The 24550-nt window shown below is 43.9% G+C and overlaps 2 protein-coding genes across 2 annotated transcripts in view; both read left to right on the forward strand.

Annotated features, from left to right (window-relative positions):
• The first annotated feature begins 2063 nt into the window (after positions 1–2063).
• Positions 2064–9522, forward strand: STRAP (serine/threonine kinase receptor associated protein). Its single transcript, XM_053942883.1, has 10 exons — positions 2064–2254; positions 3298–3433; positions 4161–4242; positions 4494–4566; positions 5222–5318; positions 6241–6378; positions 6747–6883; positions 7519–7668; positions 8156–8221; positions 8564–9522. Exons 1-10 carry the CDS (start codon positions 2143–2145, stop codon positions 8629–8631), a joined length of 1059 nt encoding a protein of 352 aa, XP_053798858.1. The 5' UTR covers positions 2064–2142; the 3' UTR covers positions 8632–9522.
• A 1835-nt stretch (positions 9523–11357) lies between these two features.
• Positions 11358–24550, forward strand: part of DERA (deoxyribose-phosphate aldolase) — a 46905-nt gene continuing 33712 nt past the window's right edge. The window contains exons 1-4 of the mRNA XM_053942882.1: positions 11358–11655; positions 19658–19755; positions 22164–22311; positions 22991–23086. Of these exons, the coding sequence (XP_053798857.1) occupies positions 11625–11655; positions 19658–19755; positions 22164–22311; positions 22991–23086 (373 nt within the window). The 5' untranslated portion in view covers positions 11358–11624. The remainder of the gene's footprint in view (positions 11656–19657; positions 19756–22163; positions 22312–22990; positions 23087–24550) is intronic.

A 24550-nucleotide genomic window follows, 5' to 3' on the forward strand; every position in this document is an offset into this window, starting at 1 on the left:
AGCGTTATAGGCTGGGGATGGTGTGGCTGGACAGTGCCCAGGCAGAAAGGGACCTGAGTGGTCGACAGCCAGCTGAATGTGAGCCAGCAGTGTGCCCTGGTGGCCAAGAAGGCCAATGGCTCCTGGCCTGGATCAGGAATGGTGTGGCCAGCAGCAGCAGGGAGCTCATTCTGCCCCTGCACCTGGCACAGGTGAGGGCACACCTCGAGTGCTGTGTCCAGCTCTGGCCCCTCAGTTTGGGAAGGACATCAAGATGCTTGAGTGTGTCCAGAGGAGGCAACGAGGCTGGAGAGGGGCTGGGAACACAAACCCGAGGCTGGAGAGGGGCTGGGAACACAAACCCTGTGAGGAACCACTGAGGGAGCTGGGGGTGCTCAGCCTGGAGAAAAGGAGGCTCAGGGGTGACCTCAGCACTCTCACAGCTCCTGAAAGGTGGCTGTGCTCAGCTGGGCTTGGGCTCTTTCTCCAGGAACTGACAGAACCAGAGGACACAGCCTCAAACTGCACCAAGGGAAATACAGGTTGGATATTAGGAAAAGGTTTTTCACATGAAGAGTATTAAAGTTCTGGAACGGCTGCCTGGGGAGGTGGTGGAGTCACCATCCCTGGATGTGTGCAAAAAAAGCCTGGATGTGGCACTGGGTGCCATTGTTTAGTTGAAGTATTGGGGATGGGTTGGATTCTATGATCTTTGAGGTCTCTTCCAACCTGGTCATTCTGTGAATTCTGTGAATTCTGTGAATTCTGTGAAAGGAATGAGGAGGTGTCTTTACAAACAAACTGTGGGCCAGATGGTAGACAAGGCCAGATACTGAGATGTGAAAGAAGCAATGCGGAGGGGGAAATGTAAATTTCACTAATGGACAGAGACTGTTACTCACTCAAGCCTGTGCTAAACCTCTGGATTTAGAGAAAAAGAACACAAGGAAAAAAGCAAAGGGGGGCCTACGCATTAGAAAGGGGTCTGTATTAAGCGATTCGGGAAGTCTGTACCTGTCAAGTACCTCAGACAAGGGGGGAAGAGAGAGGGAAACGCAGCCTCGAAATTAGGATAAAAAGGAGGCTGCGTCCTCTAACAGTTGAAAGACCTCATGGGAAATGCCCATGACCTCTCTCTTTAATTGAATAAAGTTACAGGACTCCTCTGCCTCCTCTTTGGACATAAACCTGTGGTGTATGTGGATTAATTTTCCTGACAGGACTAACAGGACGGGGATGTGGCCGCTATTCCCTGAAGGAGCAGGATGAGGGGATGAACGGGACGAGGAGGAGCTCGCTGTTACCTCATGGAGCGGGATGAGGGAATGAACGGGACGAGGACGAGCCCGCTGTTCCCTCATGGAGCGGGATGAGGGGAATAACGAGACGGTGAGGACCTCGCTAATTCCCTCAGGAAGCGGGATGAGGGATGATCGGGACGGGGACGAGCCCGCTGTTCCTTCAGGGAGCGGGATGAGGGATGATCGGGACGGGGACGAGCCCGCTGTTCCTTCAGGGAGCGGGATGAGGGATGAACGGGACGGGGACGAGCCCGCAGCTCCCTCACGGAGGGATGAGGGATGAACGGGATGGGGACGAGCCCGCTGTTCCCTCATGGATCGGGATGAGGGATGAATGGGACGGGGACGAGCCCACTGTTCCTTCAGGGAGCGGGATGAGGGATGAACGGGACAGGGATGAGCCCGCTGTTCCCTCATGGATCGGGATGAGGGATGAATGGGACGGGGACGAGCCCACTGTTCCTTCAGGGAGCGGGATGAGGGATGAACGGGATGGGGACGAGCCCGCTGTTCCCTCATGGAGCGGGATGAGGGATGACCGGGACGGGGACGAGCCCGCAGCTCCCTCACGGAGGGAATGACGGATGACCGGGACGGGGACGAGCCCGCAGCTCCCTCACGGAGGGGATGAGGGATGACCGGGACGGGGACGAGCCCACAGCCCCCTCACGGAGGGGACGCGCGGGCAGCTCGAACCCGTCCCCCTGGCGGGGCGGCGCCGCGGCGGCCGCGCCCCCGCGCCTGACGCGCGTCCGGCGGGAAGCGCTTCCTGCCCGTCACTTCCCCGCCGCCGCCGCCGCCGCCGCCGCTCCCGCCGGGCCGCCGGACTCGTGCCCCTGCCCAGGCCCCTGCTGCCGCCGCCATGGCCATGAGGCAGACCCCGCTCACCTGCTCCGGCCACACGCGGCCCGTGGTGGACCTGGCCTTCAGCGGCGTCACCCCCTACGGATATTTCCTCATCAGCGCCTGCAAGGGTGAGCGGGACGGGCCGCTTTGTTCGGGATCCCCCGCCCCGGCGGTGGCCGTGGGGGAGCCCCGCCGCTCGTAGGCCGCGCATCGCCGTGCCGGGGGGTGGCGGTGGGGCGGCAGGGCTGCCGGGGAGTGTCCTGGCCACTCGGCGTGGTGACACCGCCGCAGTGTGCTCGGGAATGACGAAGGGAGCGGACGGCCGGGTTTCTTCGCTGGGGCTTCATTGCCGGGTTAGCCGAGGGTATCGGAGCCCGCATGCGCCCGGTTGGGATCGCGGCTGTTGGGAGGGTGGGAGGTCTCCAGAACGGTTTGCTTGTGAAACTTCAGCTTCCATCGCCTGTGCACACGGGCTGTGGCTTTAAAGCGAGCTCCGGTTTGACCAGGGCAGCTGCCTTGCCCTGCTGGACACGGTGTGATGAGAACTCTTTGCTCACCGTGGGAATAGCATTACATCTTCGTGCACGTATATTTTAGTCTTTTGCATGCATAAGTTTTAAAGGGCATTCCTGCCTTGAAGTGCTTCCAGTTCAACTCTACGTCTTGTGTGAACAGGTCTTTGATAGCCTTCCAGAAAAAAACTGATGATAGGAAAGGCTTTCTATTGCTACTTCATTTACGTATCACTGTATGTTTTAATCTCTCATTGCAACCATGAGACTTGTTTCTACATACTGATGGCTTCATAATATTGTTCCAATGTAAAAATAAAAGAGCAAACCACATCTGTCCTGCCTGAAGAAAACTTTAGTAAAAATAAAACTTAAATTAAACGTTCCTTTCTGCCTTCCTTCTATCTTAAGACAAAGTTACAGAGTTTTACCAGGAAACGCCTGTGTCACATGCAGTAGCATTTGACTAGTGGTGCAGTTTAGATGCATGCAGCAAGTACAGCTGCACATCTAAACTCTACAGCTGAGCCCCTCTGCAAAGAGTGGCTTTGTAAATATGGGGCATTTCCACGTGCTGGTGCAGGGGAGTATTTTTGCTTTTAAAAAACCCCTTCCTTCTTTTCCCATGTTACCTGAATACTGGTTTTGTCACCGTGAAGATGGCAAGCCTATGCTGCGCCAGGGGGACACGGGAGACTGGATCGGCACGTTTCTGGGTCATAAAGGTGCTGTTTGGGGTGCCACCCTGAACACGGATGCCACTAAAGCAGCTACAGCAGCAGCAGATTTTACAGCGTAAGTGATGGGCTGTCTTCATGGTTTGTACTTTGCTTTTTATTCTGTAGCTCTTTGGTGACAACTTAGCTTCATTTGTTTCAACAACTTGATTCATTTGTTTCTCTTTAGTTAGCCAAATTAAAACCTAAATTTTTACATTCTTGAAAGTAGCTACAGTTAATTGTGTCATGATGAGCAACTGTGATTGCTTCTTGATGTGCTTAATTATCATGCTGGTTTGCTTTTACTTTTCTGCGCAGCTCTAATCTCTGGCATTGTAGTTATAGCAGAGTTGAGAGGGGGATTTTTATTTTTCATCTAGCAGTTAGCCTCTCTTTATTGCATGAAACTTCTAGTGAATTCTTCGATTTTTTTTGTTGTTGTTTGTGCTGTATTTTGCAGTATTAATGAATATTTTGCAAGTTGAATCTTGTTAGTAGAGGGCAAATTCTATTAATGAAGTTGCAGAGAAGAGACACCTTTTTCTTCAAACTAAAATGTTAATTAGTTTGCAGGGTCCTGAAGAAGAGCCTAAAGGAAAGTGGTAGGATAGTACAAAGAAAGCTCTAGTAAAAATACATAAAATATTCTTATTGACTAACTAGGTTACAACTTGTAAGAATGTAGCACTTAGGATAAAACATTGTGATGGCATCAGGAAAGATTGCTTACAAATTCATTTGACTGTCCAGGTTGATTTTGTCCTGGTGCTTCTAAAATATGAATATTTCCTCTTGCTGTTTAGCAAAGTGTGGGATGCTGTGTCAGGCGATGAACTAATCACACTGGCTCACAAACACATTGTCAAAAGTGTGGATTTTACACAGGTATGAGAAACCTTTATACCTTATTCACCAGGGAAATAAGCTCTTGAGTATGTTTTGCTATTGTTTGCTTTTTTGTTGTATATCTTAACAGGTAAATAATCTAAACTACTGCTGCTCGTGTTTAGGATTGTAGGGTTAATGTAACAAGTATGTTAGAGGCTGGCTGAGAGAAAAAGCTGTGATTTTAACTCACAGATAAAGGCCGTATTTTGATTCAAAGTAGAGTTGACTCTCTATAACTTCTGTTTCAGGATAGCAATTATCTGTTAACAGGTGGACAAGATAAGCTCTTGCGTATCTATGACTTGAGCAAGCCAGAAGCAGGTGAGTCTGCTTTTAAAACTGACTCTTGGGGGCTTTTTTGAGTTAAATAAAAGCTCTGAAATTAAGGGGCTACTTTCTGTTGTGAATCACTAAGAACAATGTCGAGGATTGTTTTACAAATGTCATGTCTATAAGCTTTTGGTATATAAGGGTCCCAGAATTGCTTGGGTTGGAGATCACCTGGTTGCAGACCCTCTTCTCTGGGCTGCTGGACCAGATCGATTAAAGCCCCATCCAGCCTGGTCTTGCACACTTCCAGGAATGAGACATCAAGCAGAGCACGTTTCAGTTCAGTGCAGTCACACTAGAAATTGGTCTAATTAATTAAAATTTTGTCATCTGAGAGAAAAAACGACTCCACATATTTAAGTGTGTTTAAATTCACGTTGATGCTGACCTATTGATGGTTGATAGGAAGCCAGAGAACATCGATGTTCACCTAGTGAAGTTTTTGAAAGCTAGGCAGGCAATCAGGTACCCTCTTTGCATTTATCCTGTTCCTGGAATAAGATCTACAAATAAAGTCCTAAGTGCTTGAAGCAATTCTACAGTCTCTAGTAGACAGAAATCTGTGTAGCTGAAGGAAGCCCCCAAACTGCTGCATGACGTTATTTCATTTTATTACACGTATTAAAATATTTGGCTTTCTTTTCAGAACCCGATGTTGTCAGTGGACATACTTCTGGCATTAAAAAGGCCTTATGGAGCAGTGATGACAAACAGATTCTTTCAGCTGATGATAAAACTGTCCGGTAAGAAAAAGTAACTTTGAGTTTTCTTTTGGCGTGCTCTGTGTGGGGATGAAGTCATGTTACTTTGGTGAAGGGTATGAGTAACACAGGTTACCTGATCCTGGATTGTTGTAGCTGCGTGCCTGATACAGCTCTGTTCTGCTGTTAGAGATCATTTTGGTAATAGTTCCAATTTCCCCAGAAATGTGTGCTCCTCACAGATGTGTTCTCCCTGATAAGAAGAGGTTGTCTTTGATACCTGCATAGAATAAATGTATGCCTTTTGTAATCCTGAAGAAGATGAATTTATAGATGAGGACTCTTGCATGCACACTGTCCTGAGTATTGCTGCTTTGTCTTCTTCAGTTTCCTAGTGTTAAAGATAGGCAAGAGCCTAGGCCTGTTTGTTTTCCTCCAAATTATAGGAATAGAAATGCAGCAGTCAGCTAATGAATAAAGATTTTTATTTGTCACAGCAGCACAACTTAATTTCTGTTTAGATACTTCTTGCACTGCTAGGTATAAAACTATATTATCCTCAGTGACTGTCTGTAAATTTGGATTAGTATCTCTTTGTCTTTTGAAGTAAAAAGACAGAATAGAATCTTCAAGCTTTGCTTCAAGATGTATTGCTTGGAAGACTTAAATCAATATTTTTAATCTCCAGGAGAATCACTGAGTAGTTAAATGGTGTGTATATACCATTTAGTGTTGTGGCATTAAGCTGCAAAGGTAAAAGTATTTTAAAAAGCGAATGTGTCTTAAGCCTGGCCTAAGTGAGACTGCATATAAAGCCACTGGAGGTCTGAAGTACCTGTGGAATCAAACCACATTCCTTGATGGGTGCCTGTTTTGATGCAGGTCTTGCCATGGGTGTGAGGAGGAAATTGTTTGATTTGCAAAAGTCTGAGAGTCTTTTTTTCCCTTTTTGTTCTGTTTTAAGCCTCTGGGACCGGAGTACCATGACTGAGGTGAAGTCACTAAATGTGGCAATGTCAGTGAGCAGCATGGAGTATGTTCCAGAAGGACAGATACTGGTGATAACCTATGGGAAGACTATTGCTTTTCATAGTGCAGAAACGTGAGTCCACAGCTCCCAGTTTTCACAGGTGGAGTGATGGGCTTCTTGTGGGAAAAAACTGGCTGTACAAGGCCCGAGTCACCAAGTTGTCAAGACTGGCATCCCTATGATTTTTCAAGAAAGGAAGTTGTATGCTTAAACATATTCCAGAAAGTAGTTCTGTATGTGTGAGCTTTTGTTTTGCTTATTCTAAACTCATTTCTAACTTGACAAGCATGATTTGCAAGTATCAAAACTTGTTTCAGAAACTCTGTGGGGGTTGTATTTTATTTCTGGGAAAAGCAGTTGAGATTAGTAGAATCACAGTTTCTTTGCTCTCAGGTTTTTTTTTTTAATATGAGCTTCATTAACACACTTTTCTCCCTCAGTCTAGAGCAGATTAAATCATTTGAAGCACCTGCTACAATCAATTCTGCATCTCTTCACCCTGCGAAAGAATGTTTGGTTGCAGGTGGTGAAGATTTTAAACTCTATAAATATGACTATAATACAGGAGAAGAATTAGGTATGTTTGTGTCTTACAATCATAAAGGAGTTCTGAAATAGGTATTAATGAAATAATGACCAGTAAATGAAACTGTTGTATTCAAATGAGGTCTCATGCTGTGCAAGCGGATGATGAAAAGGTAGATAATCAGTTAAACATTTTTTGCTATCTCAGTATACCTAATATTCTAGAACTAATTAAAACATCGGTTCAACAATTCTGCACCTATTTAAAAAAAAATTCTCATTCTGTATTGCTGTAATAGCTGTATGCTAAATTGTCGTACTGTTCATTAGGTATGTCAGTTACGAGATTTTATGAAAAACACGATGTGTTGGCCAGATTTGTTTCAAAAAAAGCGTCTTTTCTTACTGATCCAGTCCTGATTTAAAATTGTTCGTTTGTGGAAGGAGTGGTTGAAGGAACAGAGCCTGTGTACTCTGTGCTGCTGGCTTGCTTTGCATTTTTGTCTCGAATAACTGAGCACCTTTTCCCTTGCAGTTAATAAAATGTTAGTATCGTCCCTAAAGTAGCCATTGCTGACACACCCATTCATGGAAACACTGTTTTGTAGCAGAAACTGATCGGTTTGTACTTAAATTTCAGTTGTTGGCTGAAATTTGAAATTGATGGTCTTGACATGTTCCCTTCAGAATCTTACAAAGGGCACTTTGGTCCCATTCACTGCGTGAGATTTAGCCCCGATGGAGAGTTATACGCAAGTGGCTCTGAGGATGGTACACTAAGGCTGTGGCAGACAACAGTAGGGAAAACCTATGGCCTTTGGAAGTGTGTAGTTCCTGGTAAGTGTGAGCTTGGTCCTGTCTATCATTAGTGCTAAACACGGAGTTTCATACAGTGACTCCTGTCTTCTGAGGGTTTCTGGTCTACTCATACCTCTTAGATTGAAGGATGTACTCCTGTAGCTGTCGTGTAAAGAGTTAACCTCTCACACGTAAGCTTTTGGAATAGAGACACCTTGTGGGTATTTAAGCCAAGAGCCTGATGTATTCTTCTGTAAAGAGTGAGAAATATGTGATACCACTTTTATAATTCTGAAGGAGGGACTCTCTAGAAAGAAGTGTGGATGGTAGTTCTATTTTATATTGTACTCTGGTTCTTTCAGCTTGGGGAGAGGGAGGCAATAACTACACGTGGATATTCGTTAATAGAATTACTCAAGTGTTTCTCCTCAACATGGAAATTACTTTTTTTTTTTTTTTTTTAAGTTAAGCTGGGTGGGTGGAACTGAAGGTATTGACTGTTTGTTTTTCTTCTCTTTCTCTACAGAAGAGGAGAATGCAGAAGCAGCAAAAGCAAGGACTACCCTTCCAGGAACTGCAGAGGAGGAAATAGGTAATGAACTGAACTGTCAGCTTCAACTGCCTCAGTGTTAAAAGATAGTCAAGATGATAGCATCTTCCTTAGTATGGAAGAAGTACTTGAAGTACTTTCCCTCAAGTGCCTTCTGGTATTTTTCACTCTTTTCAAAAGATCTTTGAATGCATTTGCCTGACATTGATTATGTGGTAAGTGTCAGACTGGTGACTGGAGCTGTGCAGGCAGAACAGATGGGGTAGAACAGCTGGATCGGGTTGAATGGGAAAGCAAACTGAACTGGTCTCTTTAAGCAATCCCTGCACCATTTCTTTGGTTTATATATCTAAAGTGAAATTAAATAACACCCTTTTTATTTAGTTGCAGAAGAGATTGCGTCTGAAAACTCAGATACAGTGTACAGCTCAACTCCTGAAGTGAAAGCCTGATTACTGCAGCTGTTATGTGACACGTGGACATGCTATGAGACTAAATCAAGTGAGCAGTGACAGACAGCAGCCTTCCAGAGTGCGCTCCCTCCGTGGGGCAAAGATGGGCAGTAATTGATGAGAATGCGGTGGAACTGGCTAGGTGTTGTCTGTAAGAGAACTGAGCATCCAAATAAAAACCCAAAAGACAAGTAGTAGAGTTCTGCTGGCTTTTTGGCATAACTGCCTACTGTCTTTTCAAAGAAGTGTGCAAGCCAAGATCCAGTCTCTCCAATCTCAATTAGACTCATTGTAGTGTGTTTTCATTATTATGAAGAAGAGATACAATGGCTTTTACCTTTTTTTTTTTTTTTTTCTCCCTTGAAAGTTGGAAAAATTGGCTCTAGTTGAAAAGAAGGGGTTATGTACTTAAAAGTATTTGGTTCGGGTTTTGTTTCATTGTATGCTGCTTCTGAATGTTTAACTGTTTTCAGTTGTCTAAATAAAAAGCCTCTCCAAACTCGTACATTACTTCTGAGCGTTGGGTTCATGAAATGGAAAAGCAACTGCATTAATCACGCAATCCTTGGCATCTTGGGTTTGTACTATGCAGAGAGGAAGCAAAAGAATGTTTTAGTGTTGGTACAGAGGGTGGCAAGTTCTTTGATCTGTAAGCTTTGTATCTTTTTTATTCTTTAAACTTTGAATGTAAACATGAGTCTCTCAAAAGAAAAACAGTGAAAATTCCTAAATTAAACGTGCTGCCTGAAGTATTTGGTTATACATGAAAATATCAGTGGCTGGCTGCAAATCTGTGTAAAGCTTGGGTTTAGTCCTCCAGACTGGATAAAAAAGTTACTCTTTCAAGGTTACAAATCATATTTTCTTCATTAAAGAAAATAATTGCCATTCTTCCACTTGTCATTTCCTTTAATGTTATGCTGAAAGCTTTACATAATACATTCTGTGTGGTCAGAAGAAAGAGGAATATTTATTCACACATCTTTATTCTTTCATATTCCTACTTGGCCTTACTGTCTTGGTTTTGCAGACTATACCAGTTTGCAATTGCCTATTTGAATTTTATTCTAAAAACAAGCAACTCTGATTTACAGCTAAATGGTTCAGTCTTGCTAATTCCACTAAGGCTTTTGAGGACTCCATATCTAGTACTTGAGCATAAAAATTTTATTTTAGAAATTGGATGTGTTTAAAATGTGGAACTTTGAACACCTTGCCCCATGGTGAAACTTGCATGCTGTGAGTTTTATTCCATTTGCAGTAGGCTCTATAGCATTTCATAGAGAGGTCTGGAATAGAATCTCAGAATCATTTAACTGGGGAAAAAACCTTTAACCTCAAGTTCAACTGTTAACCTAATTGTTCACCAGAAAACCACGTCCCTCATTCTGGGTTTACAGCTTGCTCTGGGATGCATAAAAATGAAACAGATAATAGTCACAGAAATCTAGTACTTAGTAATAGCTACTAAAATACAGGAAGAAATGAAAAAAAACCCGACAAAACTAAAGTACTGTTATGAGAAGTGTTTGAAAAATCACCAGTAAGGGTATCAGCAAAACCCAGATTTAATATTAAGCGACAGGACAACAAAGTTGGTTGGCAAGATTCACTCTACTTCTTACAGGACAGTTAAAGGACACCAAAGAAAAGCAATAACAAAACCAAACAAAATCCAGGCAATAAAACCAGAAATTAACTGAGTCCTGTCTAGAGGGATTTGTGTGTGTGTGTGTGTGAGTGTGTGTAGCTGCCTGTGGCAAAAGGATAAGTGAGGGTGAGGATAAAAGGAAGTAAGCTTTTAGGCCTCGACAGCACTCAACCTTAACAGTGATGTTAACTTCTACCTTAAACTTAACAATTTAACAGAGGAGTAACACTTAACTTACACCGAACTTAATTTAAAAATTTACTGTGACAATTTAACAGAAGAGTAACACTTCACAGCATTTAATCTCATTTAGGACTTAACCTTACTTACCAGGCTAACTTACTTAGACATCTAAGGTGACAGTGCTCCATCCCACACAGGTAGGGTCTGCACTTCCTTTGAAAGTGTGGGAACAGGGATGTTGTGCCATTCGGGCAGGAAAAATAATTTCCAAGGCTGTTCCTAAGGGAAACAAGAGCTCGTTAGACAGCAGCAGCTCCTGGAAGCAGAGAGTGTTTCTGATGAGCTCAAGAGGAGCTGAGACCAGTGCTGTTTCTCAAGGCCAAGGCATCACAAGTGTTTCTTAGATGACACAGTGTGGCCTGGAAAATGGGGAGGAGGAGGAGGATGCACCACCACAAGTACTTGAAAGCTTGTAATTTTTTGGACTGCTTTGACGGCTCCTAAAGTACACAGTGCAAATGGTATATATACTTCTAGAGTGCCTGCTGTCTTTCAAACCATTGCTTCTCAAAGCACACATGCAGTTTTGGCATGGGAAAAGCAAAAAAGAAAAGCGTCCTCAGGTTTCAGAGCTGTGGCCCTTTCCTGCTTTACCCCATGCCGTTGTGAGTTTGAGGTTTCTTTACGTTGGAAACTCTTTCATCTAAACGTCAATATTAACAACGTACATCATATTTTTCGTGAGACTTTGTGTTTTTTTCCCAAATCTGGAAAAAACGTAAAGGCCATGAGGTCTTCAGTGGCTTTGTTACCAAATTCCATTCTGCAGGCACCACTGGAAGCGTTACAGGTTGGCCGGTTTATTAACCCCGTGCGGACGCGCGGCGCCAGCTCCTCCTCGCGGAGCCAACCCGCGGACACCGCACGGTGCCTCGACTCATGCCCACGCCAACAGCAGGCTCGGCGTTTCCACAGGAACGGAATATCCCCGCACGTCCGCAGGAAAGCAACACCCCCGCGGCAGCGCCGAGCGGCGGCTGCGAGCCTTGCCCGGCTCGGTCCCCACGTGGCGCCGGAGCTGCGCGCCCGCGGCGGCCCCGCCGCTTCCTGCCCGTGCGGGGCGGGCCCAGCCTGCCCGGAGCTCCGCGGAGCGCGGGCCATGGCGGGCCGGAACCCGGGCACCGAGCTGGGTAAGCGCGGCCGGCCGGCGGGGCCGGGCATCCCCGGCGGGCGCTGCGGGGCCGGGCCGGGCCGGGCGGTGCCGACCCCCGGCCCCCCGCGCCCGGCCGAGCCTCCTCCGGGCGGCTGCGGGACCGCCTTCCTCCGGAAAGCCGAAATGGGAGCGGCGCTGGGGTTCCCGGGGTGTTCTGACATACTGCCGTGACGTGGAACCGGGAGGGGGCTTTGGGACCGCGGCTTGAGCACGAGTTTCCGTGTCACACACGGCTTTGGCTCCAGGGGCTCCGAGCGGGGTCAGAGGCTGTAGGACAGCCCCGCAGCCCCAATCCTGTCACAAAGCCGGACCTGCAGGGTCAGAGGCTGTAGGACAGCTCTGCAGCCCCTGTCCTGTCACAAAGCTGGACCTGCAGGGTCAGAGGCTGTAGGACAGCTCTGCAGCCCCTGTCCTGTCACAAAGCTGGACCTGCAGGGTCAGAGCTTGTAGGACAGCTCTGCAGCCCCAATCCTGTCACAAAGACGGACCTGCAGGGTCAGAGGCTGTAGGACAGCCCCGCAGCCCCAGTTACAAAGCCGGATCTGCAGGGTCAGAGCTTGTAGGACAGCCCCGCAGCCCCAATCCTGTCACAAAGCCGGACCTGCAGGGTCAGAGGCTGTAGGACAGCTCTGCAGCCCCAGTTACAAAGTCGGACCTGCAGGGTCAGAGGCTGTAGGACAGCCCCGCAGCTCCAATCCTGTCACAAAGCTGGTCCTGTCACAAAGCTGGACCTGCAGGGTCAGAGGCAGTAGGACAGCTCTGCAGCCCAGCTCCTCTCACAAAGCTGGACCTGGTTCTCTCCTGCATGCCGTTCTGGTTCTCACGGGATAATCCTTCCTTCCCTCTTTCTCACCAAGAGATTAAAAACACTTAATTTGGGCTCTGATTTGCAAACTCGAGACTCCACCTCTTCTGATCGTTCTCCTTGTTGCTTGCTCTCTGAGGAGTGGTAAGGATTTTCCAGGTGTTTGCAGCTGGTCTCTGTGCCTGACATTTCCTGGCTGGAGTTGCCTGTCTCCTCATTGCTGGGGAAGGGGGAAGTGTTACAGCTTCCTCAGCAAAACCCAGCTGCAGCAGTGGGATGAATTGAAGCGGTGAGAGTTCCTACAGTCTGCACGAGCAGAGTTCAGGAGATTGTGGCATCACGTGCCTGTCATGAGAACCAGCACAGGCACTTTTAAATTATTAGCTTGTGGATGGACAGTGAGAGCTGTGTTTCCAGTCACTGAAATTGTGGAAGTGTTGCAGCTTTCAAAAGTGAGATAATTGCTGTCTGATATCCTCGTTCATGGGCTGCTTGTGAGTTTCAGGTGAGTTTCAACTGCAGCCGTCTGCAGAGCTGAAACAAACATTAATAATGTGGTGACAAAACATCACTGTCTGTTAGGAAAAACAGCTAACACAAAAGTCTACAAATGCACTCCAGTTACTTTAAACTAGGGGTGTGTCATGCTTTTCCTTAGTAAATTCAAGCTTAAAATTAGTTGATGTGTGGGAATCCAGAAACTTGAAGTCAGCTCAGTTCTGATACTTGTTGCCATCCCTTTGTTTAAACCAGTTGTGGTCAAAACGAGCTGGGTTAGATGTTCAGGACAGGTGTAGCAAAGGCAATGGTGTGGCTGTCACCATGTTTAAGTGGCAGCTTCTAGCATCTGCCTTATGCTGGCTGCTTTAAAGAGAGAACTGCACCTCCCTGCCATTTGCTCTCCCACTAAATATGTATCTGAAATACAGCAGCATACTTAAAACAGCACTTAACATATCGTAGTGCTGTACCTTGGCTGGTAGCAGTACTCAGAAAGAACAGGGTAAACCCTTACCTTTATCTCTCATGGTTGCTAACAATACTCACTGCTTCTGTGACTTAGGCACTTCAGCTCTTCAAGGTTTTACAAGCCTGTGCCAGCAGCTTTAACACCAATTCAGGTGGTTTGCCCTGTTTCCCTACACAGCTTTGTGTAGAATTAGAGTTTTCTAACAGGGACATCTAGTGGTAAAATGTATTTTACTTAAAAGCATGTTGTTCGTGTCCTTTTCTGTGTCTGCTGTTTCTGTGCTTGCTACACGATGTCATTATCGAAGCAGGAGGTCTCTGATGTTGCCATTAGAGAGGATCTTTTTGTTTATCACCGACAAGCCACACTCTTCACAAATCATGGCATGTAGCGCTTTCCTTGTGTGATTTTTAAAAAAATGAATACATTTTTGTAAAATCCCTTGATTCTTCCCTCCTTATCTCCTTCCCTCGTACCCATCACTGTGCCTTAGTAGAAGAAGGTGTTTCCTTGGGATAAAGAACAGGTACATGTTACACAGGAGAAAAGACCCTGATGTGCAGAGTCAGAGGCTCCCCAGCCCCATACACTGATACATCTGCCCTTCCAAAAGAAGCTGGACAAGGAGTTTTACAAGTTTTTCATTCCACATGGACTGTTTGCAGAGCTTGTGTGCTCGGGTTCCCCACGATGCCTGCGGGGATGGGAATGAGCCTGCCCCTCCTGCTCTGCTCTCCAGGTCCCTGGCTTATAACAGCCCAGATGTTTCATGTTTTGTCATGCTTCAGAAGAGTATTGGATGCAACTTTTAGTGTCACTTCACAATGAAATGTTGGAACATATCAGTGAGTATGGAAGTGCAAGCTGCTTTGGTTTTACTGTGGGGATGCAGACACCTGGGGACACAGGGACCATCCCCTCTACCCAGAACTTGGAATTTACATGGAACATTGGGTCCAGTTTCTCTTTCCAGTAGGAAAGAGAGATTGATAAAACTGTCACGTCTTCAGCAGAGGGACAGCACAATGGGGCTGGGGCTGGAGTGCTTGCCCTGTGAGGAAAGACTGAGAGAGTTGGGCTGCTTGAGCCCAGGGAAATGAGGCAGAGAAGTTCATACTGGATACGAGGGAAAACTCGGGGAAGAACAGTCAGGTGCTGGCTCAGAGAGGCTGTGCAATCTCCATCCTTGAGGACTCTCAAAAGCCACCTGAATAAAGCTCTCAGCAGCCTGGTCTGACCTCAGAGCATTGCACAGGGGGGTTGGACAAACAATCTTCAAAGGTCTTCCAAATTATTCTATGATTATATGTTTTATTACATGTGTGTGTCTGTGTATGTCTGAATATACACACACACACACATATATGTATGTATTCTGAGTAATGAGTAATTGCAGTTGTTTTGCAATGTTCTTGGATTCCTAAAAAACCCCATTATCTGTGTTGCTCTGACCCTCTAGTTGAAGGGCCAAAAATACATTCATTATGTTGCAATTTATATATTTTTAATTATAGTTGGTATTTCTGAGCCATCTACATGTGAGAGATAGCCTGTTGGTAAGTGGCATTTAGATAATGAAGTGTTACATCCCTTTTCAAAACAGCATAATTCTGTTCTAATATATTAATAGCTGGTTTTAGCCTGTACTGTGGCTCTGGTTTTTCACTGTTTTTCACCACCTTTTGAATCTGGTGGGTAGTTTTAATCAAATTTGAAGGACAAGTAGAAGTCTTGGAAATAAGTTAGGCACTGGGTGGAGTGACCAAATCAGTTCTTTTGTTGAGGGAAAGGCAGGTACAGATCAGCAATTACATGAATTTTCATTGCAACTGTTTTATTTTGGCCTTTGTGCCCATAACAGAGTCCTGTTACTCATGGTTGTAAGGACCACATGAGGACAGCAGGGTTTTTGGGGTGAGGAGATGTCTCAAGTCAGGGAAGAAGAGAGGGAACAGCAGGGGGTTTGGACCTGTAGGAAACCAGGTTGATGTTCTGCATCTCACTTCCTGAGGAAAGGCTTGTCAGTGGTTTCCAAAGTGCTTTGGAGGAGGACACCACGATCCATTTTGTGGTCCACGGACAGCGCTGTGTGATTTCACTGGTGGCACAAGACAGCAGAGCTGATTTCTAGTTCAGGGCTCATGCTTTGATGTCCTGCTTTGAGTATCTGGATGCTGATAACTTGGAGGAGGAACTTCTGTCATATAAAGGAAGACCCACATGAAACTGAGGATCTCTTGGTCCATATCGAGTGTGGCTATGGAAAAAGAACATCGGCTTCTGTCTTGACAAAGCTGAATAGCCCCCAATCTCCAAACAGCCTTCGTGGTGAGACAGCTGTAACAAATCTGCTCCCAAAGCCTTTTCTCTCCTTCCAGTGGCTTTGCTCAGCCCTGTGTGGCCAGCTGGGGTCAGCCTGTGTCCAGCCGAGCTCCTCGTTCCTCCACGGCAGGTTCAGGACACAGTTCCAGTCTCTGCTCCCGAAATAACAGCTTTCATCACTTCCCTTCCCCGCTCTATCGCGTGCTCAGGCGGGAGCAGGAGCACACATGCTGTCTCTGGCACACAAAATGAAATAACCAGTTGAGGGGGGCAGCTCCTTTTGGGAACAGTGCTGCCTTAAAATGCTTGTGAAACTACCGCCTCAGGCGTTCTTCAGCTTTCTGCCTCACCATCTGAAGGGATGCCATCAACACATTTTTTTTAAAGCTTCTGTAAAGCTTAGTCTGTTTTATGAGGAATGTGTTAGGAAGCTTAGATATTTATGTAATTATCCTAATGAAGTGGTTTTATTTATTGTTTTCTGAGGAAATGCTCGGTATTTTTGGATTCATGTTCTTCAAAGAGAGGAGATGAGTTTCCTGTTAAGGAATTGAATATGATTTTTTCAAATGTCTTCAGAGAAAAAAGTAAACTAGAAGAGTGATTACAGAATATTGGCTAATTAGCTGTAGTGTAACTGCTTTAATTACTTTTATCCCTGAAGCCACATGACTGTGCAGATGACTAGCAGATGACTTATTTAAAAAAAAAAAAAAAAGACATGTTCACACTGCAAGGTTAATGAGCCTAATTAAATATAGTTTTCCTTAGCCAGATACTAAATCATAAAGCTTGGAGGAGTGGGGGGGGGGGGGGGGATGGAGAATCCAAAGGCAGTCAGTTCTATTTCAAAAAATGGTTTTATTCTGATATTTAATGAAAAAAAGAGAAAAGCTGGAATTGTGAGTGAATTTTCTGAATAAAGGCACTTAGATCTAAAGGTTTGATGAGACCTCACATGGCAAACTTTGAAAGTCTATTTAGAGACAATTATGCTGAGACATATTTGTTTTCACGTACCCATTGCTTTAATTAATGTAGGAATGGGCTTGAATAAAAGGTCTGTGTTATATGGAAGTCTCCATCTGCTGCTGCACATTACCAGAACCTTTGTCCTTCCTTGCCGTGCCATTTTTATTGCACCATTTTATTTCCTGTAGTAAGCTGCATGATGTCTCACATTAAGTTGTACAGAAAGGATGGAGTTCTGATTTTTTGTTAAATTATTCCTTTTTTTTTTTTTTTTTTTTTTTTAATTTTCTGCCTGTGCTGTGTACTGTGGTTTGAGTTCCCACACTCAAAAAAAAAACCAAAAAAACTTGGAGATCCACATTCTGTGGTCGTTCAGGGACTGTTGCATCCCATGCACAAAAATTAGATGTTAGACATGACTGAGTTGCCATGTGTCAGCTACCTTTGTGACTAGCCTTGAGTCATGGAGAACAGAGGGTAAAATGTGTCAGACAGTGGAAAGGGCTGAAAGCAAAGGATTTTGTCCTATTTGCAAAGAACAACCAGTCAGCCATTGCTGATCAGCTGATACTTGGTGACTTCCACAGGTGACTTTGGGCAAAGCAAAAGTAGTAGCTCATTTCCACTTCCACTCTCCTTCCACGCCTTTTCTCCCATTATAAATTGTCTTTTTTTTTTTTTTTTTGCTTTCTCCGAATGGATTTATAGTTGATTATTTCCTTTAAGCTGATCTAGTGTGCAGGGCTCTGACACCTTGAAAAGATTGCTTAGACCTGAGTCAGGATGCTCAAGAGTCAGGTGGAGTGGGTACAACAGTTGTATCAGACTGAATCCTCTACAAACAGTGACTAATGAACAATTAACCTACTCATGGGTGAAATTTATGTCCTTTCACTTAAATTTTCATCTCAAACTTGAATTTTCCCTAACAGACTGGACACTGTCTTCATATTCTCCCAAAGAATTGTTTTTATAAATCATTTACTAGTTGGTTTTCTTGGTTGTCTTCAAAAGTGTAGAAAGAATAGGTTAGAGCAGACCAACTGAAAGAATCCTTATTAGAGAGGGAGAAGCTGAGTTCCTCATCTAAACGGCTTCCTTTGGTTTTATCACATTTTCCAAAGGGGCTGAAAGGTCACCGTGCACCCAGGAGGGTTCAAAGCTGTTATAATAAATGGGATTATGATTAAATGATGCTACCTCAGCACTTGGCACAGGTGGCAGAAGAATCATAACACAGAGTTTGTCTGTCCCTCCTCTATATATTGATTTATGTGTGTTTTCCTCCCTCGTGGACTTTGTCAAATATATCCTATGTGCCTACTGATAGGCAAAAAAAAGGAGGAAAGTTGTAGCCATGGTTTTTGTAGCAATTTTTTCTGCTTTCTACAAGTCAGCTGAGCTGAGCTCCTTGCTTTGGGGGCAGAAGGGATAAACCTGTGGCTTTGAAATTGACAAAAAGCAACAAAGATTTGTTGTTTGACTCACTTGCAACTTTCCAAGCTCCCCCTTTTCCTTGTTGCCATGCAGTGAGTCTGATGCTAAACTCTTAAAAAAAAAAAATCCATAAATTCCTTAGGATCCCTTTAAATTTGTTTGTTCATATTGTTTGTTTGATTTGTTTGTTCTGCTTTTAGCTAGCATTTTGTGGGTACCACTCACTAGAAGCTTGTATGTGGTAATGGGACAGTGGTAGCTCAGTTATGCTCAAGACAAGATTTTGTTCAGCTGTTTCATGTTGTCCTGCATTTCCTCTGAGTCATCTTTACCCTAAATTGGTTTTTGTAAGTCTAGGAAAACAAGCTTTTATTTACACATCCTTTGGCTACTATATAGTTTTCTACTTTTTTTTTTTTTTTTTTTTTTTTTTTTTTTTTTGCCTATTAAAGCTATTCAGTATGAAGAAAAAAAATGAAGCATAAGATTTCTGTACAAAATTAGTGATTTTGTCTACCAGCTTTATTTTTTTTAAATTTTAAACCTTTTTTTTTAATCAATATGCTCAAGGGAAATGCAATTTAACCGCGTAGTAAAGAAGATTCATAGAGTGACATGCTTTTAATAAATTCAGTCACCCAGAATTATTATCTCCTAGTACCTGTCTGTGCCCATGTCCATATTCTGACCTTAACTGGTGATGATATTTGATGATTGATGGTGGTGATTTGCTCATGATTGGTGGTTAATGATTGTTGATGTTATTTTCAGAGTGTTTTTGTGGAATGCTTATATGATCAGTATTTAGGAGAATTATTTACGGTTTGGGATGTGAGAGATTTTTAAGATACTCCAGTTTCTTTTTCCTGTGTACTCTCATGAGCCGTCTGTGTTAGATAATATTAGAAATGACACTCTGGATTTACCACACTAAGCAGAAATGTAAAGATTCAAGAGCCTGAACTCTCAGTTCTCATTTTTCAGTCAGTTACCCTTTGTTAAGCAGTGGCCAATATTTGGTTCTTCTGGCTCTAGACACTTTCATTATTTTAGTGCATGTTGTGCATCTGCTGCTCTTTGGGAATTCTGGAATCTAGAAATAAGTCATCAAGCAATGGCAGCAGGCTGTTTTGTAGGGGTTTTTGGGTTTTTTTCCATGCTACATGTCTAATAAACTTCTCAGTCCAGGGCTGGCAGCACAGTGTCTCTGTGTCATCAGCACTCAGTTAATTCACCTGTAATGGCACACAAAACATGCTGTGTGAAATACCCAGTTCACAGATCATCCCCTGGCAGGAGCTGAGGTGATTTTGGACTGGTGATAAGTACACAAGCCATTAGAAGGACATGAAGGCACAACACTCTCTTCAGAGGTTCCAAAGTTTCTACAGCTTTCTTCTGAAGTACCACACCATATATTAAAAGAACACAGAAATAGATGAGGCTTTTTTTTTTGTTTGTTTCTCTCCCCAGAACTTGGCTGGATCTCAAAAGTGTATGTGAATCGACCTGCAGTGGAGAGGCATGCAGAACAAATTAAAAAATGGAAAACTCTGAAAGGTAATTGGCAAGTAAGTGCTCTTCTTATGCATTCTGTTCCTGTATTTTTAAAGCAGTCATTCTCCCTCTCCAGGCTGTAATATTGAATTTTTTTCAAGATACATGTAAACTTAAAAGATGTGCTTGTCCATGTCTTATTTTAGTAATTTGTATTTGATGATGATGGGATGGAATAAGGTGACGCATTTATCCAAGCAAGTTAAAAACCTTATAACTCATGACTGGCAAAACTGCAAATGGATTTAAGTCATCTTTATTCATGAGTGGATTAAATTGTGTATTACTACCCCTCCACATTTATTCTGTTTTCCAGACAGACTTCTCTGCATGCTGCCTTCTTATTTTTTAATTTTAAAGCCGTAAGATATGATCATGGTCCCTGTCAAGTTTGACCTACCTGGATGATTTTTCTTTGCTTAAACATTCCCAACGTGTGTGATTTCATTGCTTGACTAGTTTTTTAAGCTAAAATTCAAAAATCCTGACTGCCTGTGGCATTTGGTGGGGGGAAGGAGCCCACTAATGTTAGGAAAACTGACTTTTCAGCTGCTGAGATAAGGTAAATGGTTGGTTATTGTCCATCTTGGTATAAAAAGACAAACTGGCTCTTATTCACCAAGCAGCTGCTCTGCAAACAATGCTTGGGATGCCTCCCCTCTGCACACTGAACAAGTTGGTTGTGTGCAACAGCAGCTGAAAACCTGGAAGCAGGAGGAAGGAGATGATGAAGAATCAATCTTAGGAGTGAAATGTAACAGAACAAAGCAAGAACCATTTAATTATACGTAATTCTTAAACAAAGTTGTTCAAAATAATTGACATTGTGCAACCATTCTGGGATGGCTGAAGCTGTGTTCACAATGAGCACAGATTTTGGGATTACAGCTGGGGGATAATTTGATGAAAGTGATAATTTGTAGGATTTGTTTGGGGATAATTTGTAGTAAGGTGCTAGAAAAATGTTTCCTGATGGCTTTTCCTTCCTGAAAGTTTGTGCTTTGTGTGTTATGATTAAGTTTTAAAAAATGGAGATAAACGGAGGAGAATTGGACACCAGCTCAGCATTTCTTTAGAGTTTGTTATGCATGAAAAGTTACTTGATACTGAGTTGATCAGCCCAGTGGCTCTGAGTTGGGAAATAGCAGCAGTGAGATGGTACTCCCTGACCATGGCTGTCCTCAGATACCACAGGTGCAGTCATGTAAAAACAAAGTCTTCTTTTGACTGAGGGTACCATGTAAATAACAAATACAGGGAGCTGCAGGCTTTGACTATGGAGACTCACTGGGGAGAAAGGGATTTAGTATCACTCCCACAACACAGCTGGAGAACAGACATTTATTTCTAACACTTCTCCCCTCTCCTGTGTAGAAACACAGGAAAGAAAACCAAAGAAAGAAACCCAGAAACCCAGAAACCCAAGCAAGGTTTTACTTCGAAGGGTGCCAGAAGCATCTCTCCTCTGTATGAGCATGGCCACAGCAGGACAGTCACTGCTGGTTTTTTAACAGAGGTGATTTTGAACCTGTGCATGTTTGAATGTAAGCAGCACCACAGATCCAAATTCTGTAGCCTGTTTCCCAAAATACCCAATTGGAAAAGCCTTTTTAAAACCCTGATGTTTATACCAATTCCTGAAACCCCCTGATCTTGATGACTATGATTCATGTCATAGGAGAGGAGACAAAAATTCCCTCAAACAGAGGATAAAAAAATCCAAGTAAACGTAACATAAAACTATTTCTAGGGAAAACCCCTTTCAAACAATTATAGGATGAAAGGAGGAAGGAGAAACAATCAGTCAGGCTTAGGCTAACAGAGGCCAGTGGTGGTTCATTACCCCATTGCCATTGCAAACTCTCCCCTGTGCAAGTGCCCTGTAAGAGAAGTCAGCTTTGAGTGAAGCCATTGCAATAAATGAGCATTTTCTGGAAGACCTTCAACAGATAATTCAAAATAATGTCTTAAGCTCAACTTTTGTTCATCAAAAAAAGCTCATAAAATTTTTAGTTATGCTTCTGTTCCCTTCTTTGTTTAATAAGTCTTTTAAAATTCTGAAGCAATTCCATCTAAAGCATGCTTTGACCTTGTCACTTAGCTCTTGCTTTTGGTTTTTGTTTTTTTGTTTTTTTGCACCAAAATTACAGATGGTTTTTGTTGCTGATTCATACAAAAGGAAGTGGATCCTTTTGAGATCCCTTTGAGGAAGTATCCTCTGTATCACCAGGTACTGCTGAAGACATGAACAAGTATCTGCCAGCCTGTCTATGCTAAGCCATTATTTGCTTATATGTTACATCCTATACATTTCCCCACTGTCAGAGTGAGAGCCAGGCTTCTGATTCCTGCACTTCTAAGGCAGTTTGGCTTTGGAAGTGTAAACAGAAATGCTCCATTCCTTGCTTTGTTCCCTTTGCAGGCAGCTTGGCTGCTGAAAGCTGTCACCTGCATAGACCTCACCACTCTCTCAGGCGACGATGCTCCTTCAAATGTTCAAAGGCTGTGTTTTAAAGCAAAGCACCCTATCAGAGAGGATCTGCTCAAAGCCTTGGACATGCATGATAAAGGTATGGTAGCCTGGGGGGTGTGTGTTTTCTAGAGGAAATGTCTGTGCTTCCTCGTTATTTTCTCACTTTTCGGGAAGGACGTTGGTCCACTGCTCGAAGTGGTGTGGACCAAAGGGGAATCAGGCCCCTGATTGAAGCCATACACATAAAACATCAAAGATTAGTCTTTTTTTAAAACTTGGATTTACGGACTCTTCAGGCAGCTGAAGTATAAAATATGAGGTCAATCATCTGAGAGTTTGAGAGAAGAGCATTTCAGCTAGAAATGCAGTAGGGCTGCATGAACATAAAGACTGCTCAGGTGCTGCTGGGCTCAGGCTGGCTCCACAAGTAGAACAGAGCTTGGCAGTGCAGTTTCTCTTGCAGCAATTTGCTGATCAAGCATAACTGTGATCAAGTCTTAACTGTGTGTGTTGGCGTTAAACTGTGAGTCTGTCAATAGAAATCTTGGAGTTTTAACTCCTGCTAATGCAGACTTGTTCCCAGGGTCAGGTGAAGGAATGTGAGGGAGGAAACAGCATGAGAATTACCTGAGCCATTTGAGCAGTGTAACAAACATCCCTGGTGTGGTGCTTAGGATCCTTGTGAGAACACAGGAGTGGGAGGTGAGGACAGTGCACACGTGCTCATGGAGAAGGTGGAATTCTCTGCATGAAAAAGGGAACTGTGGCTTTTGCAGGTATCACCGTTGGAGCAGTGTGTGTGTATCCTGCAAGAGTCTCTGACGCAGTGAACACCCTCAAGGCTGCTGGTTGTAACATACCAGTGGCTTCAGGTAAGCTTCGTTTGAAAATATCCCATTAAATAATTTGATGTTATAAAATACGTAGAGAAATCCAGAAGTTTGGACTTGCTTTTGTGTCAGGGAGTAAGGTGAGAAGTAACAGGTGGAAGGAAGGGAATGGAAGGAGGATTTTCTTCTGGTATAATCTTTTGTTGTCTTCCAACTTCAAGCTTATCAGGAATGCCAAGCCTTTTTGCTGGAAGCTCTTCAAAGAGGCCTTTAAAATATATCAGTGTTTTTCTCACCTGGACAGAAGAAATTGAGATAGAGTGCTGGACAAGTATCAGTATACACTAAGTAGATGATGATGATGATGATGTGAGTTCTAATAAAGGTTTATTTTCCCTATCATGTTTGGCTTTTAAGTGTAACCCTGTGTCAAGCTTTAGCCCAAGCCAGTAACTGTGTGCCACACACCCACTCATACAGCCACTTCTGGAGGGGAAACGAGAATTGGAAGAGTAAAAGTGAGAAAATTTGTGGTGTCAGATAAGAGCAGCCTTTCTGTGCACTCCCAGCCCGCTCACCAAGAGAAGGCCTTGACTCTGTGCTGGCACTAGTGTGCACTTTCCAAACCATCCCTGGAGAGCCAGCACTGCTTCCTGCACAAGCCCCAGACACCCCAGCTACAATGAGCACACCCATCCCAGCCAGAAGCAGCGCCTCCTCCAGGCTGAGCTCCAGGGAGGCTGTGAGCAGAGCCAGGGGCTGCTGCCTGCTGAGCAGCCACAGCGTCAGGACTTCCAAAATCTGACAGAGCCAGCTCTTCTCCACTCACCACGCATGAGGGACAAGTCCTGAATGTGCAGGAAGCAAGAAGTAGAATCAAAGAATTCCTCAATTCTTCTTCAAGGCAGCTCTGGACATGATCTGGTCCAACCCCTGCTCAAAGCAGGGACTGACTTTCAAGTTAGATCAGGTGTTTAATGCTAAGATACATGTGAGTTTTTGTCCTTGTTTCATTGTTGTGTAGGGGAAAAATATGTACTAAATGCATTTATATGTCAGAGAGAAAGACAATCTCTGACAAAGCCATTATTTTTTTCCATTTCCAAAGTTACCTTTGGGTTTTGTACGTAAACATCATAAACATAATCTTAAATAGAACTCATTGAAAGTAATTTTTGCTAAATTGTGATTTAACCATTAAACAACATTATTATGATTTAAGTGAAGATACTGCTTAAAAGAATTGGAGAAAATTAAAAATGTATATATTGCTTCATATCTGAGCTCCTTGTTTGCTCAATCTGCTGGAAGCAATAGGTATTGTGCTTTTATCTAGGCTGTTCTGGAAAACATCAAGGCACGTGAAAGATCTTCTCACAAGATGCACTTACCTTGCTGGACACTGGTTTTTGAGGGTAGAGCCAATGTTTCTTATTGGTGAAGTGAGAGTAGGATGAAGTGCCTGTAGATTTTTTTTTAATCATGTCAAGCACTAATAAAAAAGAA

The sequence above is a fragment of the Vidua chalybeata genome, chromosome 5 (assembly GCF_026979565.1).
Source record: "Vidua chalybeata isolate OUT-0048 chromosome 5, bVidCha1 merged haplotype, whole genome shotgun sequence".
Lineage (NCBI taxonomy): Eukaryota > Metazoa > Chordata > Aves > Passeriformes > Viduidae > Vidua > Vidua chalybeata.